This window comes from Leptosomus discolor, chromosome 7 (assembly GCF_034619465.1).
Source record: "Leptosomus discolor isolate bLepDis1 chromosome 7, bLepDis1.hap2, whole genome shotgun sequence".
NCBI lineage: Eukaryota > Metazoa > Chordata > Aves > Leptosomiformes > Leptosomidae > Leptosomus > Leptosomus discolor.
Window position 1 is genome coordinate 55,657,010 of NC_141397.1, and position 15,206 is coordinate 55,672,215.

A 15,206-nucleotide genomic window follows, 5' to 3' on the forward strand; every position below is an offset into this window, starting at 1 on the left:
CCCACGGGAGGGAGCAGACAGGGGACTAGGAAAAGCTGTGCTGGATGGATCCCTGGGCTGCATCAAGGTGATTCAAACCTTGAGACAACGCGGTTTTGCAGAACCTCTCTTAACCTCACCCCAGAGGCTGCTCCCCTGCCCCAGGCAGTGCTTTCCCAGGGCTGGGAAGGGAGCTCCCACGGGCCATGGCAGCTGCTCTGCCTCCCTGCAGGTGGGGCAGGCCGAGGCACAGCCATCCCGACACCATCACAGCACGAGGATGCTGCAGCTGGGGAAGGGCACACAAAACCCCCTTTATTGGGGAAGTCCTGCCTGTCGGGGGTCCCCACGCTGCCCCCTTTGCACAGTTCCAGGGCTTGCAGACCTCCTCGGATGGCTGGGGGGGGGCAGCCTGGGAGCTGGGTGGGGAAAGAGTAGGCAGAAGGAGCAGTCTCAGAGGCCAGTTCCCATCGTCCAGCCGGCTGCACGCTCACTGGGCCTTCTTGGGTCTCCTGCTTGGCGCGGGAGTGTGCGGCGCTGGTGTGGGGGCCGTGCCGTACCACAGCTGGAGGAGGACGAGTCCGTGGCAGATGTGGAGGGAGAGGGAGCTGCAGACTGTGGAGGGGTAGGTGTTCCAGCAGAGCTCGATCACGCCCAGCAGCAGCACCCTGCAGGGGGGGAAAGCTGGGGGTCAGCATGAGGGTGGATATACCAGCCCCCCTTGCTCCCAGACCGCCAAGCAGACGGGTGATCCTCCTCCCTCACAGCATGTACTTGGGCATGTGGGTGAGCTTGGCAGTAGGTGTGCACCAGAGCAAGTAGGGCAGCGTGTGGAAATACCAGACATAGAACTGGTAATGCAGGGAGCGGCTGCAGCAGACACCCAGGAAGTTGGAGGAGAAGAGGACGAAGACAATCTGTGCGCTGGAATTAAGGGGACAAACGCAGGAGGCTGGAGGTGCGATCCCGAGCCAGCTCCCCAGCCATATAGCACAGCTCCTTCCCCCAGGACAGCTTGGTCCTAACAGCACCGCACGACCGGGAGCCAGGGAATGCTGAGCCCGAGGTCCTCCCTGCCCCACCCTGGCCTGCCTTCTGCCCCCCTCCTTGCTGCCCACGCTGCCAAAGGATATTGTTGACGGTCAAGGGAGGGGATGCGTGTTTCCTTTCGGCAGGATCCTTCAGCAGAACCAGGATGCTCTCTTTGGACCTGCCAGGGAAGCACAAACGCTAATCTCAGCTGCTGAAAGTCCTTCCCACCCCGACCTTCCCCTGTGAGTCATGATGCCCGGGCAGCGTGCTCCCCAAAACAGGACAGTAACTCCCTCCCGACTCCTGCCTGCAACCCCAGAACTGCAGCATTGTGGGGGCAGGGGAGTCACGGACCCGCACCCGTGGGGAACCCTGGGTCTCACCTGTGCCACCGGTGCAGGGCAAAGAGCCCCAGGCCAGCCAGGTGAGCCAGGAGCAGCAGGGCGTGGAAAGTCCGATTCTGGAAAACCTCTTCCGGGAGGAAGCGCCAGTTCACCGTCCATTTGAACTGGAACTGGCGGCCCAGGTCGAAGGAGCGAGTCAGGTACCCCACAGGGTTCACCAGCAGGAAAGGCAGCCCCAGAACCACCTGCCGGAGACACACCAGCAGCCTTGAAGCAGCCATAAGCCAGGTCTCCGTCACCCTTGCCACCTCCCAAAAACCCCAGCACTGTGTGCGGCGACAGGGACAGTCAGCCGAAGATGGGAGCCCCATGAATTAGATTATTTATCAACCTCCAGCTTGCTGTGTGGGGCCAGCTCGATGCTGGTACCACTGTATATCCACCCAGAGGTCTCCAGCCCCCCGGACAGCCAGGCAGGATGCCGCAATGCAGGCAGGGCAGCCCGCTATCCCCTGCTGATGGTGCTGCCAACCCGCCTCTGTAGTCGAGGGAGCAAGGACCCACCTGGAGCAGCGCACATATGCAGAGCTTGGGGATACAGCCCAGAAGCCCGAACCGTTGGAGGAGGAGGAAGAGAAGCCCAGGTGCGAAGAGCAGGATGTTCATCTTCACGGACACAGCCAGGCTGAACGGGAAGCTGCGTTACCACTGCGACCCGCCATACGGGTGCCCAGGCAGCCCCCAGGCGGAGCGCAGCCTCCTCCCTGGAGTTGAGCTCGCTCACGCACGCAGCACGCCATGGAGAGCAGCCCCTGCCCTCCTCCCAGACCCTCACCTGAAGAGGAGGCAACCCCAGGACCAGTGCTCCTCCAGGAACAGGTTGATGGCGAGGAAGAGGATGGCCATGGCAACAGGGTCGTTAAAGAGCCGCAGGACAAAGATGGAGTGGATGCGGTAAGAGGCGCAGCACATGAAGAAGAAAACATATGGGGGGACCTTGCAGGGGACAGAGAGACACGAGGGCAATCACCAGCCTGTCCTGGATCCCCTGCTGCCACCAAGCCCCTCCAAACCTCAGCTCCCCAACCCTGACCTCCTGCCCAGCCTGTTTTGCCCAGATGAGGACTGAGCAGAGCAGGGGAGGGCCCGAGGAGGCTGGTGAGGCCCCCTGGCTCCAGGCCACAGAATCACAGAATGATAGGGGTTGAAGAGGCCTCTGGAGATCATCTAGTCCAACCCCCTGCTAAAGCAGATTCAGCTAGAGCAGGCTGCACAGGATCACATCCAGGCAGGTTTTGATTATCTTCAGAGTAGGAGACTCCACAACCTCCCTGGGCAGCCTGTTCCAGTGCTCTGCCACCCTTAATGTAAAGAAGTTTTTCCTCATGTTGAGGCAGAACTTTCTGTGCTCCAGTTTGTGCCCGTTGCCCCTTGTCCTGTCGCTGGGCACCACTGAAAAGAGCCTGGCCCCGTCCTCTTGACACCCGCCCTTTAGATATTTAGATTGATAAGATCCCCTCTCAGCCTTCTCTTCTCCAGGCTAAAGAGCCCCAGGTCTCTCAGCCTTTCCTCATAGGAGAGATGCTCCAGTCCTTCATCATTGTAGCTCTCCTCTGGACTCTCTCCAGTAGTTCCCTGTCCCTCTTGAACTGGGGAGCCCAGAACCGGACACAGTGCTACAGATGTGACCTCGCCAGGGCAGAGCAGATGGGGAGGAGAACCTCCCTCGACCTGCTGGCCACACTCTTCGTAATGCACCCCAGGAGACCATTGGCCTCCTTGGCCACAAGGGCAAATGACTGGCTCGCGGGTAACTTGCTGTCCACCAGGAAAACAAGCCCTACCTTGCTGGTTCGGCAGTAGATGCGGAAGACGAGGAGGAGGTTGAAGAGGTAGAGGCCAGCGAAGAGGTACTGCGCCAGGCGGATGTCAGTGCCGCGGCCCGTGGCGTAGTACAGGCCCAGGAAGATGTAGACGAAGCCGGCGGGGTAGCTGCGGAGAGACCGGAGTGAGGGGCTGGGTCCTGCTGCCCCTCTGTGACCCGCCGGGAGCCCCCGGTCGCGGGGAGCTCGGCCATCTCTGTCACTCACACCAGCGGCCCGGTGTCGCCCTTCAGCTGGGTGTAGTCGAGGGTCCCGTTGGCGAACCCCTCCACCTCCTCCATGTAGGCCTTCCAGTCGATCTCGGTGTCTGCGGGGACGGCCGGGGGTCAGGCGGGGCGAGGGGGGCACTGCGCGAAGGGCTCCGCCGCCTCCAGACCCCACGGCCTTGCCCTGCGCCCCCCTGTTCCGCTGTCAGCCCAGGCTCCGGCCCCATCCAGAGCCCCCAGCCCACCCCTGGCCCGCCTCCCGCCGCCCTGGCCGGGGATGCTGTCACCTCCACGGGCCGGGAGCAGCGCTGTCACCCTGCCAGCGGAATCACCCCCCCTCCCGCTGCTCCAGGGGGAGCCCCCCAGTGCTGCGCATCCCGGGGACGACCCGTCACTGCCTGGGGGACACCCTCCACCCCCCACCCCGCGGTGTCCCGGGCCCGGCCCAGCTCCGCCACCCCCGGGCCAGCTCCCCGCCGCGCCGCGCCGGGCCAGGCCGGGCCCCGGCACTCACAGGGGACCCTGCGGATGACCCAGAGGTTGACTCCGCCCTCGGCCAGGCAGAGGCAGGCGGCCACCAGCGGGGTGTAGCTGGGCTCCAGCAGCGCCGCCCGCCGCTCCCGCCAGGCCCGCCGCAGCACCGCCGCCCCCCGCCCCGCCGCCATGGCCGCTCCGCCGCGTCGCTCCGTTCCGCCACCGTTCCGCGTTTCCGGCCGGAACGCTTAAGGAGGTGCAACCGCTGAGACCGGAAGCCGCACGTGGGGGGCGCGGGCGGCACGTGGCGCCCGGTGCTCCCCCGCCCGGCCCCGCCCCGCCCTGCCCCGCCCCGCCCCGCCCCGCCCGGCATGGAGCGGCGGCGCGCGCCCGCCGCCAACCGCCGCTACCGGCAGCGCCGCTTCTGGGACGCGCTGTACCGGCAGCAGGGCGCCGAGCCCCGGGAGTGGCTGGGGGGGCTGTCCCGGTTCCTCCCGCAGCTGGAGGCCGAGCTGCGCCCCGGTGACCGTATCCTCGTCCTCGGTACGTGCCCGGTGGAGGGTGGGCGGGGCTCAGGGGCCTGCCGGTGGATGCGCTGGTACCAGCCGCGAGGGGGCGGTGCGGCACCGGGCCTGTACGGCGGGGTGCAGCGCCCGGCGCGGCGATCCGGCTCCCGGAGCTGCGGGCAGGCGGCGGGGCCGGTATAACCGCCCCGTAATCCCACCTGCGGGCTGATCCGCCGCCGGCCGGGCAGGCAGGATTAGGCGGGTGTAATCGCCGATCCTGTTAGCGGATCAGCCGCCGCCAGCTGCGCTTAATAGCCCCCAAATCCACCCTTCCCCCCCTTTCCCCGGGATCCCCCTCGCCCTCCCCGGAGAGCGGCTGAGCCCCGGCGGAGCGGCGAAGGGAAGGGAGAGGGCCTCTCCCCCGTTCCAGCCGTACCGGGGGGGCTGTGTCCTGCTGGGGCCCCCTGGCGCCGGCCGGGCAGGGTGCCGGTCCCCCGAGACAGCCACCCCTTCGTCCGTCCGTCCCCGGTTAAGCCCCCCCAAGATGCTGCACGCTGCCCTAAATTTCCCACTGGCCCCTGCCTCACTGCAGGCTCTCGGCGGGGGGGAGGCACGGCGGGCTCCTGCTCCACGGCACTGTCGGGGGGAGAGACTAGGGACCCCCCTCTTCCCTGCCTCCAGCATCCCCGTGCCTGCCCGTCCATCCCGCCCCGGGGCTGCGGGGACACCCGGTGTACCGGGGCTGCCCTCAACCCCACGACCCTGCGGGGTCAGCAGCCCAAAGCCCCCACCTTGTGGGAAGGTAATTAAGAACTAGCCCAGCACTCGCCAATGAGCAGCAAGGTGACGACCTGCTGCCCCAGCCCATCCGCCCCTGGGTCCGAGGGAGCAGGATTGGGGTGCAGGCAGCCCCCCCCCTCAGCCCATGGGCACCCCCGCTCCCCAGCTGAGCCGTACCCCACCGCAGGCTGCGGGAACAGCGCCCTGAGCCACGACCTGCACGAGTTGGGCTACACCGACGTCACCAGCATCGACTTCTCCCCCGCCTGCATCGCGGCCATGCGCGCCCGCTACGCCCGCTGCCCCGGCCTGCGCTGGGCTGTCATGGACATCCGCGCCCTCGCCTTCCCCGACGCTGCCTTCGACGTCGTGCTGGAGAAGGGCACCCTCGACGTGCTCATGGTGGAGGAGACCGACCCCTGGAATGTCTCGCCCCAGGCGGCCGCCACGATGCGACGGGTGCTGGCGGAGGTACGGGGGTGGGGGGGAAGCTGGGTGGGTGGACCCCAACCCTATTTGGGGTGGGTGAAGGTGAATGTCCGCTCGCCACCACGCTTCCCTGTCCCAGATGGTGCCTCTGCCCCCTCCCCCCAGCCCCAGCTACTCTGCAAAAGGGCTCCCGGCGCCCTTGGGGGGTGGGAGACACCCCACCACCACCACCCTGCCACCTTCTCCCCAGGGAGGTGGATGGAGCAGGGTGTGACCCCGGGTCCTGCTGGGAGGGCTGGGTGACTTTATTTGCACCCTAAATATGAAGGGGTGGCAGTAAAAATGGGCCCATCCTGGTGCGGGTGGCTGTAGGGGCACCCGAGGGTGCCTGGAGGGGACCTGGGGACACATGCACACCCCCCCCCCCCCCCCCCCCCCCGAGGTGGCCCTGCCCTCCCAGGGCAAGGTGATGACTCGCAGGGCTGTGACACTGTGACAGTCTCTCGTCCCTCCTCCAGCCTGAACCGGGGTCCCCATCATCGGTCCGGGGTTGCCATGGCAACCCCCGTCAGCATCGACAGGGCCCTGGCGTTGCCACGGGGACGGGCGATGCCTCCGGGGCCCTGATTAATTGGCAGTGGTGGAGGCAGCGACCGGATTGAACCCCCCCCCCTCAGTGCGGGGGTGCGGGTCCTGGCAGCCTCCCCTGCCCCGCGGCGATAACTGCGAGGATAATTAATTGCTGCGCCCTCCCGGCACCCCTGGGTGCGGACACTGGGTGCTGCAAGGGTGCTTGTGGCTAGGGCTTCCCCACCCCCCCCATCCTCTTCCCACCCCTGAGCTTTGCCCCACTGAGCCCGGCAGGGAGCGGGACCCCAGGCCCTGTGGGCAGCGGGGCTGTCCTCGCCAGCCGGGCTGTGCCAGCACTGCTGCCTGTCCTTGTCATTTGGCCAAACGGCGAGGATTTAATTCTTTCTTTCCCTTTTTTTTTTTTTTTTTTTTTTTCCCCCTTTTTAATCCCCTGCTCAATCCCTGCCCAGCCCCAGCATCACTGGGCACCGGCCTCTGCCCGTGGCCAGTCCCCCCGCTGTCCTCATCCCCAGGGGGATTCGCTGGGTGTTCCCACCCGCTTTGGATCTGGCCGTGGCTGGTACCCTCCTTCTCGCCCCCACCCCCCTTCTCATGGCAGGGGGCAAGGTTTTCACAGCCTCTGTCTTGCTTTCTCTGGGCGGGGGTGTAAGGACCCAAAAATCCACCCTGCCAGCGGGGATGCCCCAGGGATGTCCCTGTCCTAGCAATCCGGGGGCAGTGGGGGGGAGGCCGCAGGAGCAGGAAGCAGCCCCCCTCGCTCCCCCGTGCTGGCAGGCGGATGGGAAGGTTTCCTGCACCCGTCTCTAAGCAACGGCCATTAGTGTTCTATTAACGAACGATGTGGGGATGCGGGATGCCTCGCTGGGCTCCAGCCGGAGATCCCTGCCTGCCCCCAGCCTCGGGGACCTCCCCCCCCCCCCCTTCCATGCCTGTCAGTTGGGAAGCTGTAGGGTCTTTCCAGGACGAATGCATCCTGCTCTTTGCAGGAGAGATGCTGAGCTGGGTGCCTGGTGGGGGTGTGCAGGGCCATGCATTCCTCTTTTCCTGCCCAAAACCACTAAGGTTTGGTTCAAAAGCCACTGCCGCAGCAAGGGGGATGCACACAGGCTGCCAGTCCCCCCCCCTCCATCCCCGGCCCCAGCCAGCGCTGAGCCATGGAGCTTCCCAGCAGGATTAAACCAGAGCTCGGGAAAGCCCCCCCCTTGGCCCCCAGCCCTCTCCCCTGCCACAGTGGCGCTCTGCCCTTGCCGCGGGGGGGTCTGGGGGTGTCCCCGGTGTGTGTGGGGGGGCAGTTGGAGGGCTGGCCACCTGCCCACCCGCCCTGGGCACTGCCTTTGCATGCTGAGCACGCGAGCGCCGGCCGTAAAAGCCTTTTGACATTGGATAAAGCCAAGCAAGAAAATTGATGTTCTTTTCCATCCTGTTAGCGGGGGCTTAGTTCCAGCAGGGAGAAAATGGTGATTAAAAGGGTTGAATCCTTTCCCATCCAAACCCCCACCCCTGCCACCTCAGACACTGGGTGCTGGTAGGGGGGTGGCCCTGGGTGCCCCAGGGAGGGGTGGGTGGGATGGGGGTCCCATGACACTCGGGGCAGAGGGGCTGTGCCTGGGAGGGTGAAGCTTTTCCCCGTGCCAAGGTTAGGCCTCTCTGCTGTGGAGGGGGGTGAAGAGTTTTGGGGTGCAGAGAGAAAAGTGGTGTGTGGGAACTCCCATTCCTCGTTGCCACCGGGCTGTGGGTGTTTTGGGGACATGTCAGAACTGGGGTGGGTGTCTCCAGGGAGGGCAAGGTTAGGACAGAAGATTTGGGGGCGCAATGGGAGAGGCTGGGGGGGGGAGGATCTTTGGCAGATGATGATGGGGGTCCCTGGGGGATAGGGCTATTCCTGCCAGAGAGGGGTGAACCTCACTTTGTCCCCTACCCCCCATCCGGGGGATTCTCCTGCCACAGGTGAGCCGGGTGCTGCGCCCAGGGGGCTGCTTCCTCTCCATCACTTTCGCCCAGCCCCACTTCCGCAAGCCCCACTATGCCCAGGAGGCCTTCGGCTGGTCCCTGCGCCATGCTGCCTGTGGGGACGGGGACACCGGCGCCTTCCACTACTTCCTCTACATCATGCGCAAGGGGCAGCCCCTGGACCCCCACGACCTGGCCCTGGGGCGACGGCTGCACCAGCCCCCCCCACCCCCTGCCCCGCCGCCACCCCCTGCCCCCCTAGATGATGACGATGAGGACTATCTCCTTGCCATCCAGCTGTGACCCGGAGGGGCTTCCCCACCCCCCCTCACGCAATAAAGCCTTAAGATGCTCCACCGTCATGGGTGCGGGACAGGGAACCAGTGTGTGTCCCCCACAAGCTGCCCAGTGATGTGAATAATCAGGGAAAAGGGCGGGGGGCTTGCCCTCCTCCCGGGGGGCAGCGGGGTGCCCCAGGGAGCGGGCGATGCTGTCCCCCCTCCCGGCCCTTCCCTCACCCAGCTGGACGGCAGCCAGGGCTCCAGGCTCTGCAGCCGGTAATGAAACCAAATCGGGTTTAATTCCACCCATCCATCTTGTGGGGAGCGGCTCCCTGGCCCCCCCTCCTTACTCCCCCTCCCCCCCCACTGGTGTGGGCAGCTATGCTGGGGGCAGAATAAGGGGTGCTGGCACTGGGTGCAGGGAGCAGGATGGGGGGTGCCTGCTGCCCCTTTTCTGTCCTACACCAGGTCCCCTGGACCAGCCTCCTCACCTGTGGGGGTGTGCAAGGGCACTGTGTCCTTGTCACCCCCCCCAGCTGTGACCGGGCAGTGGGGGGGTCCCAGGTGGGACACGCCAGCGCGGGGCTGGGGTCACCACAGAGCGCACATGCTGGCAGGGTGGCATAGCTGCCCCTGCTGTGTCCCGTGTCCCCCCCCGGCTCCTGGCTGTGGTGACAACCCCAGTGTGCCACGCACACCTGGCCCATGTCCGCCCGTGCCTGGGGCCAGCAGCAGCGTGGTGACACGCGTGTGCCAGGCCTGGTGACAGGCATGTCACCGCGTGCTGGCGGCGCTGGCTGTGCGTGGGTGCCAGCGTGGCGGGTGCACGGGTGCTACCGGGAGTATCCCCAGGGGCTGTTTGGGCACCAACCCCCCCCTCCAGGGTGGGTGATGCCGGGGGGTGCGGAGGGGACCCCTCCTCGGAGGGACGGCAGTAACATACCAAAGAGGTGCCAGCTGCGGGGCTGCTATTTCTGGCAAAAGGTGTAAGTGGGTCAGCCGATGGCTCCCCCCGCGCCGGGAGCCGGTGAAGGACTCCGGGGTCAACAGCCCCCCCCCCCCCCCCCTTCCCATGCCACCCCATCCCACAGGCACCCCAAAAACCAGCCAGTGCCTGGGAGGGACAGAAAGGAGCGGGTGGCTGCTGGCCTTGCCTCGGTACATGAATGTATTTTATTCATTGCATTTTGTTCACCAGTACAGTGAAAAATGGCATTTAAATTTACAATGGATCATTCGTAGAACATCATGACACAAGTATCTTTTTTTTTTTTTTTTTCCTTTTTTTTGGTGTTTTTTTTCTCGGTTTTGTTTGGTATTTTTTTGTTATGGTGTTTTTTTTTTTTTTTTTGCGTCGTTGTCCCCGTAAATGCCACTCGTAGGTTATTGAAAAAGATGACGAGTTTCTCATGCACATCAGACCCCCCCGAGAAGCTTCTTAAAAAATAAAATTAAATTAAAGTACAAAATTAAAAACAACGACTCAGGCCGGTCCCTGCCCTCCCTGTTTCCCCGTCCCGGCCCCACCGCCCTCGAGTGAGGGGCAGCGCCGGGACCCCCTGGCACCCGCAGCCGGCCCCGGTGGGCTCTGCCCCGGTGCTGCCGGGAGGGGACTGCGGCGGCCGATGGTGCTGCCAAACCTTCTGGCCGGTCCCGCTGCCGCCGGGGGGGGGTGGGGGGGGGGGGGTGTCGGGCCAGGGGTCCCCGCTCCCCTCCCTGCGCCTTTGGCTTTCCTCACATTCCCTCCGTCACTCTTGCCCCCCCCCTTTATATTTTCCCCTTCGGTTTTTTCTTCTTTTTTTTCTTTTTTTTTCTTATGGAAAAAAATATGAACCATTTTTTTTTGTTTGTTTGTTTTTCCTGATGCGGTTACTTCGACATCTCAACGTCAGCAGATTGTTTTTAACAAAGATTCGGATATAAAAATACAAATATGAGGAGTTTCTGTTTAAAAAGAAGCGTGCTGGAGTGGTGGGGCTGACCCTCGGCCCCAGGACCGGGCGCCCGGGCCACCAAGCTCATGCAAAAAACGATGGAGCAAAAAATGTCTCTGGACAGCAGCGCTCCCCCCGCTCGTGGGGCCGGACCCGGCCCGGGATTCGGGGCCCCCCCGCCAAGGAGGATTGGAGGGGGGGGTGGGGGGGGACGCGCCGCGGGGCGCGGAGGGCTGGATCCCCCCCCCCTCCCCGGAGAGGAGGGAGGGGGTGTCTTTTTGCCCAAGGTGGGGGGGCTCGGCGGGTTGTCCCACCCCCGGGAGAGGCGGAGGGGTAAAGTGCATGGCTCGGGAGGGGGGGGTTGTGGTGGTGGCCGCAGAGCGCACCCACCCACCCACCCAGGGCCGGGGGGGGGGGGGGGGGGGGGAGCACGGGCATGGCGCCCCCCCCCCGCTCCTGGTCGGCGGTCCAGCCAGCATGCGGGGCCGGGCGGGCTGGGAGCAGGGCACGGCCTGCGGGTCCTGGCGGCGGGTCCCGGCTTACACCCCCGGCGGCGACTTCTCCGTCATGCCCTTGAGCACCTCGTCTATCCGGTCATCCTCGATCACCACTGCGGGGACAAGGCGGGGGGCGCGTGGGCGAGGGGACGCGCACCCAGCATCTGCCCCCCCCCCCCCCCCCCCTTCCTCCACCCCGGCTCTCACCCCGCTCACCACCCCGGGAGCGCTCCAGATGGGGGGCAGGGGGGTGTCCCCAGATGTTGGGGAGCAGGGCGAAGGGGTTTTTCAGGGTTTCAGCATCCCCACCCCCCGCTGCAGCCAGCCGGCTGCCTCTGGATGGGTGATTTGGGAAGGGGGGGGGTGTAGGAATAGACCAGGAAGGACCCCCCCCTCCTCTCTGCGGCAGGCGCTGATGAGAGCAACAGGACTGGAATGGGTAATGACCCAGCGGGGGGGGTGGGGGGGGGCACCGGCAGCTCGGCGGGGGTGGCAGCCAGACCCCTGTCAGCATCACCCACTGCGCAGGACACCCCCACCGCCAGCGTCGGGGGAGCCGGACAGCCCCCCCCATCAGCATGGCGGGCTGCACGGACCCCCACCATCAGCATCACCGTGGGGGGCTGGAGAGCCCCCCTCCCATCAGCATCACCCTCCAGACAGCCCCCCACTCAGCATCACCCGCTGGGCAGCCCCCCCCATCGGCATCACCAGTGGGAAGCTGGACAGACCCCCAGCAGCATCACCATCAGGGTGCTACGCAGACCCCCCAACACACACATCAACATCACCGGCTGGGCAGATCCCCCCCATCACCCTCGGGGGTGGAGAACAGACACCCCCGCCCCCCCCCCCCCCCCCAACATCACTACCGCGGTGGTCAGCAACCCTCGCATTGCTACCCTGGGGGTGGATTGGCCACCCCCCCCCCCCATCACCGGCATCACTGGGAGAGCAGACAGACACCCCCCCCATCACCACCGAGAGACAACTGCCCCCCCCCATCATCCCTGGGGGGGGTCTGCTAGACCCAGCCACCACCACAAAGCGGAGGCGGGTGGAGCAGGCAGCGGCTCATCCCCCCTCGGGGCTGGGGTGTATTTGTTCGGGGGGGGGGGGGTGTGCTCTCTTTCACCCCCATCCCCTTTTGTCCCTGCAGCTCGAGGAGGGGTGTTTGCCTGTGGAGGTCCCCGAAGCAGGTGGGGTGGGGGTTGCAGGGAAGGTGGGGGCCGTTCTCGGGGGTCCCCGAGGCACCGGGGAGGACTGATGGTGACAGATCAGGGTGCAGGGGAAGCGGGAGGCGTTTATTTGGGTCCTGATGGAAGCAGGGGAGTTGCTGATGGGGGTCTGCGACAGGCAGTAAAGCGGGGGGGGGGTGGGACACACATAGGTTCATGGAGTTCTGGAGGGGACAGTAAACTGGGGGGGGGGGGGATATGTTTGTTGATCAGCATCACTGGCGGCTGCTGATGGGGGTCTCTGCGGCAGGAAGAGATCAGGAGGGAGAGAGGTTTATGGGGCTGGGGGCGGGGGGCTGTTCCTGGTGATGCTGGGCGGGGGGGGGGGGTGTTTATAGGGAACAAGGGGCGACAGTCCGAGGGTATGTGGGGGCAATCCCAGGGGTTTTGAGAAGCAGTTCCGGGGGTTCCCGGGGGCACTCGCAGAGGTGCCGGGGGGCAGCCCCAGGGATGCTGCAGGGTAGTCCCGAGGGGAGCCCCAGGTTGCGAGGGGTTTGGGGCAGCGCTGGGGCCACAGTGCTGGTGTCCTGAGCTGGGGACAGGGGGGCCTGCTGTTTTGGGGCAGTGCCGGGGGCCAGTCGCAGAGCTGGGGGTCCCAATAATGCTGGAAGGCAGTGTCGGGGATGATGTGGGGCAGAGCTGGAGATTCTGGGGATGCCGGGGGCAGTGCTGGGGGGGGCAGTGCTGGGGATGCTGGGGGGCAGCGGCAGGGGTGTCAGGGGACAGTGCTGGGGATGTAAGGCAGAGCCGGGAGTCGGAGGGTTGATGTGGGGCAGCGCTGGGGATGTAAGAGCCGGTACCGGAGGTACCAGGGATGCTGGGGGGCAGTGCCGAGGAGGATGCAAGGCAGAGCCGGGGATGCAAAGGCAGAACCGAGGGTCCCGGGGATGCTGTGGGGAGGCGCTGGGGATGCTGCAGGACAGATCCGGGGGTCCCGGAGCAGAGCCGGAGATGCAAGGACGGAATCCGGGGATGCCGTGGGGCAGCGCTGGAGATGCAAAAGCCAGCGTCAGGGATGCCGGGGATGCGAGGACAGACTCCGGGGGTCCCGGGGATGCCGCGGGGCAGCGCTGGGGATGCCGTGGGGCTGAGACGGGGGTCGGGAAGAGGGTGTCGGGCGGTACCTCTCTTGGCGCGGCCGATCTGTCCCAGCTTGGGGGGCCGCTTGCCCTGGTTGCCCCCGAAGAAGGCGTTGGTGTCCTGCAGGCGGCAGCTGAAGGGCAGCTCCCCCGCCTCGGGCTCGGCGCCGTAGCGGCCCACCTTGTCCTCGCCGTAGGGCAGCACCTGCGACATGGCGGGGGCCGAGCGGGCCGAGCCGCGCCGCGCCGAGCCGGGAGCCGGTCTGCGGCGGCGGCGGCGGCGGCGGGGAGGAAACCCGGGCGGAAGGATGAAGTCATGCATCCGGGGGGAGCGGGGACCCCCCCGGCGGGGGGCGGCTCCGGAGCGCCGCGGCCCGGCACGGCACGGCCGGGACAGGGACAGGGACCCCCGCGGCTGGTGGCCAGTGCCCGGTGCCCGCCCGGTTGGGATGGGGACACCCCCGCCTCGCCCCAGTTCCTGCCCTGTCTCCAGCACAGAATGGTTCACACCCCTCCCCCCCCCCCCCCCCCCCCCGGCACAGCCTTGCCGGGGCGGTCGCCCCAAGTCGGGGGTGTCCCTAAACACGGGATGCCCCTATGGAGCGGGGACCCCATGGCGCAGACGGGTATCCCCAGGTCAGACACTCGAGGACCACCATGCACAGCTGGGCCCTTCCTCAGCACACCGAGGTGATGTCGAACAGACTCCTCAATACCTCGCTCTGGTGCCCCAGCGGTGTCCCCCCCACCCCCTGAGCACCCCCCACCCAGCTCCCAGCCTCCTGCAGACCAGCAGGCTCCAGACCTCCAGCTCTCATGCTGGGCCTCCATAGCCAGCCCCCGACCTGTGCCTCTTGCCCAGCACCCCCTGCCTCAGCCCCCCACCCTGTGTTGGGGTCCCCACTTAGAGCCACATTGGTCCTGCCCCAGCCCCTGCCAGTCCCCTTGGCCTCCCATGGGTGTGTCCCTGCGTGTGCATGTGTTTGTACACATGTGCCCATTGCATGTGTTTGCAGGACTGTGGGGTGCACACAAGTGTGATTCTGCAGGTGCCCGTGAGCGTGGCCCACATGGGGACTGTGCCCCAGGACGCCCCTTGCCCCACAATTTGGCCCTTCCCGGGGGGGGTCTCTGCGGACAAAGGGAAGGGGAGCTGTGGGGACCTGCCATGGGTCAGCAAGGAGAGACCTAAGAGGGTGACCCCAGTGTCCCCCCAGATCTCCATTTGTGTACCCTCTGCACTTCCCTGCCCCAAGACCCACCTTGGCCCTTTCCTCCTGCATTTTCTGCTGCCAGGGCAGTGATTGCACTAATTGGCCTTGGTGGCCCCGACTGGCCTCACCTGGGACTCCCCATCCTGGTCACCTGGAGCTGGGGGGCTATTTAAGCTCAGGCTGGGACTGCTGCTTCTTGTCTGAGCTGTGGATACAGCCCTGGCCCCTGGATCTGGCTGGCCTATGGACCTGGGGAGGAGGATGATGATGGTGGCAGCTGTTTGGAGTGGACCACCCTGCCATGGGGCAGCCCTGTTCCTGCTGCTCCCTCGCACCCAGGCCCCACGGCTTGCGCAGGTGTGCTGGGTTGCAGCGAAGCCAGAGCCCTGTGTGGGAATGACACTTGCCAGCCCCATACCAGCTGCATGAGAATCTTCCCCCAGGGTGTCTTAAGGGGGCAAGAGTGGGGTTTTACAGACAGCCCTGGGTCCCTCTCTCCATGCCAGCACCTCCAAGGCCTGAGATCCTGTTGAAAGGTGCTGCAGAAGAGCATCAGCCGGGCTGATCCATGCGAGAGGGCAAATGCTTCTAATTTGGGAAGGTTCAGCCATGCCTTTCCCTTTGTGACTGGCTCTGCAGAACACTAGTCCCTGTTGTCCCCTCCCAGAGCAGGGACAGAGCAGCGGTGCCCACTCTCCTGGCAAGGCAGTGCCTTTATTCCTGCTTTTGCTGAGGAACCAGCTTGAACTTTTTCATGTGACGGCTTCTGCTCCTGCAAAAAAAACGCCT

General features: G+C 65.6%; 3 protein-coding genes across 3 annotated transcripts; 1 reads left to right on the plus strand and 2 right to left on the minus strand.

Annotated features, from left to right (window-relative positions):
- Positions 1–469: 469 nt before the first annotated feature.
- ALG3 (ALG3 alpha-1,3- mannosyltransferase) lies at positions 470–4,109 on the minus strand. Its single transcript, XM_086468111.1, has 9 exons — positions 3,959–4,109; positions 3,446–3,545; positions 3,200–3,347; positions 2,191–2,351; positions 1,920–2,040; positions 1,395–1,600; positions 1,113–1,189; positions 754–898; positions 470–647 (listed from the first exon to the last, which is right to left on the minus strand). Exons 1-9 carry the CDS (start codon positions 4,107–4,109, stop codon positions 470–472), a joined length of 1,287 nt encoding a protein of 428 aa, XP_086324237.1.
- Positions 4,110–4,289: 180 nt separating this feature from the next.
- EEF1AKMT4 (EEF1A lysine methyltransferase 4) lies at positions 4,290–8,477 on the plus strand. Its single transcript, XM_086468112.1, has 3 exons — positions 4,290–4,461; positions 5,392–5,675; positions 8,172–8,477. Exons 1-3 carry the CDS (start codon positions 4,290–4,292, stop codon positions 8,475–8,477), a joined length of 762 nt encoding a protein of 253 aa, XP_086324238.1.
- A 2,451-nt stretch (positions 8,478–10,928) lies between these two features.
- CAMK2N2 (calcium/calmodulin dependent protein kinase II inhibitor 2) lies at positions 10,929–13,417 on the minus strand. The gene is made up of 2 exons (XM_086468388.1): positions 13,249–13,417; positions 10,929–10,999 (listed from the first exon to the last, which is right to left on the minus strand). Exons 1-2 carry the CDS (start codon positions 13,415–13,417, stop codon positions 10,929–10,931), a joined length of 240 nt encoding a protein of 79 aa, XP_086324514.1.
- Positions 13,418–15,206: the final 1,789 nt, after the last annotated feature.

What these genes read in the sequence shown, in the direction of transcription:
- ALG3 (XM_086468111.1), bottom strand. Translation starts at nt 4,109, where the DNA reads ATGGCGGCGGGGCGGGGGGCGGCGGTGCTGCGGCGGGCCTGGCGGGAG. An exon ending in TCTACTGCCGAACCAGCAAG is followed by an intron (nt 2,352 to 3,199) that starts GTAGGGCTTGTT and finishes GTCCCCTGCAAG; the next exon opens with GTCCCCCCATATGTTTTCTT. An exon ending in GCCCTGCACCGGTGGCACAG is followed by an intron (nt 1,190 to 1,394) that starts GTGAGACCCAGG and finishes CTTCCCTGGCAG; the next exon opens with GTCCAAAGAGAGCATCCTGG.
- EEF1AKMT4 (XM_086468112.1), top strand. Translation starts at nt 4,290, where the DNA reads ATGGAGCGGCGGCGCGCGCCCGCCGCCAACCGCCGCTACCGGCAGCGC. An exon ending in TGACCGTATCCTCGTCCTCG is followed by an intron (nt 4,462 to 5,391) that starts GTACGTGCCCGG and finishes ACCCCACCGCAG; the next exon opens with GCTGCGGGAACAGCGCCCTG. An exon ending in TGCGACGGGTGCTGGCGGAG is followed by an intron (nt 5,676 to 8,171) that starts GTACGGGGGTGG and finishes CTCCTGCCACAG; the next exon opens with GTGAGCCGGGTGCTGCGCCC.
- CAMK2N2 (XM_086468388.1), bottom strand. Translation starts at nt 13,417, where the DNA reads ATGTCGCAGGTGCTGCCCTACGGCGAGGACAAGGTGGGCCGCTACGGC. An exon ending in GATCGGCCGCGCCAAGAGAG is followed by an intron (nt 11,000 to 13,248) that starts GTACCGCCCGAC and finishes TTGTCCCCGCAG; the next exon opens with TGGTGATCGAGGATGACCGG.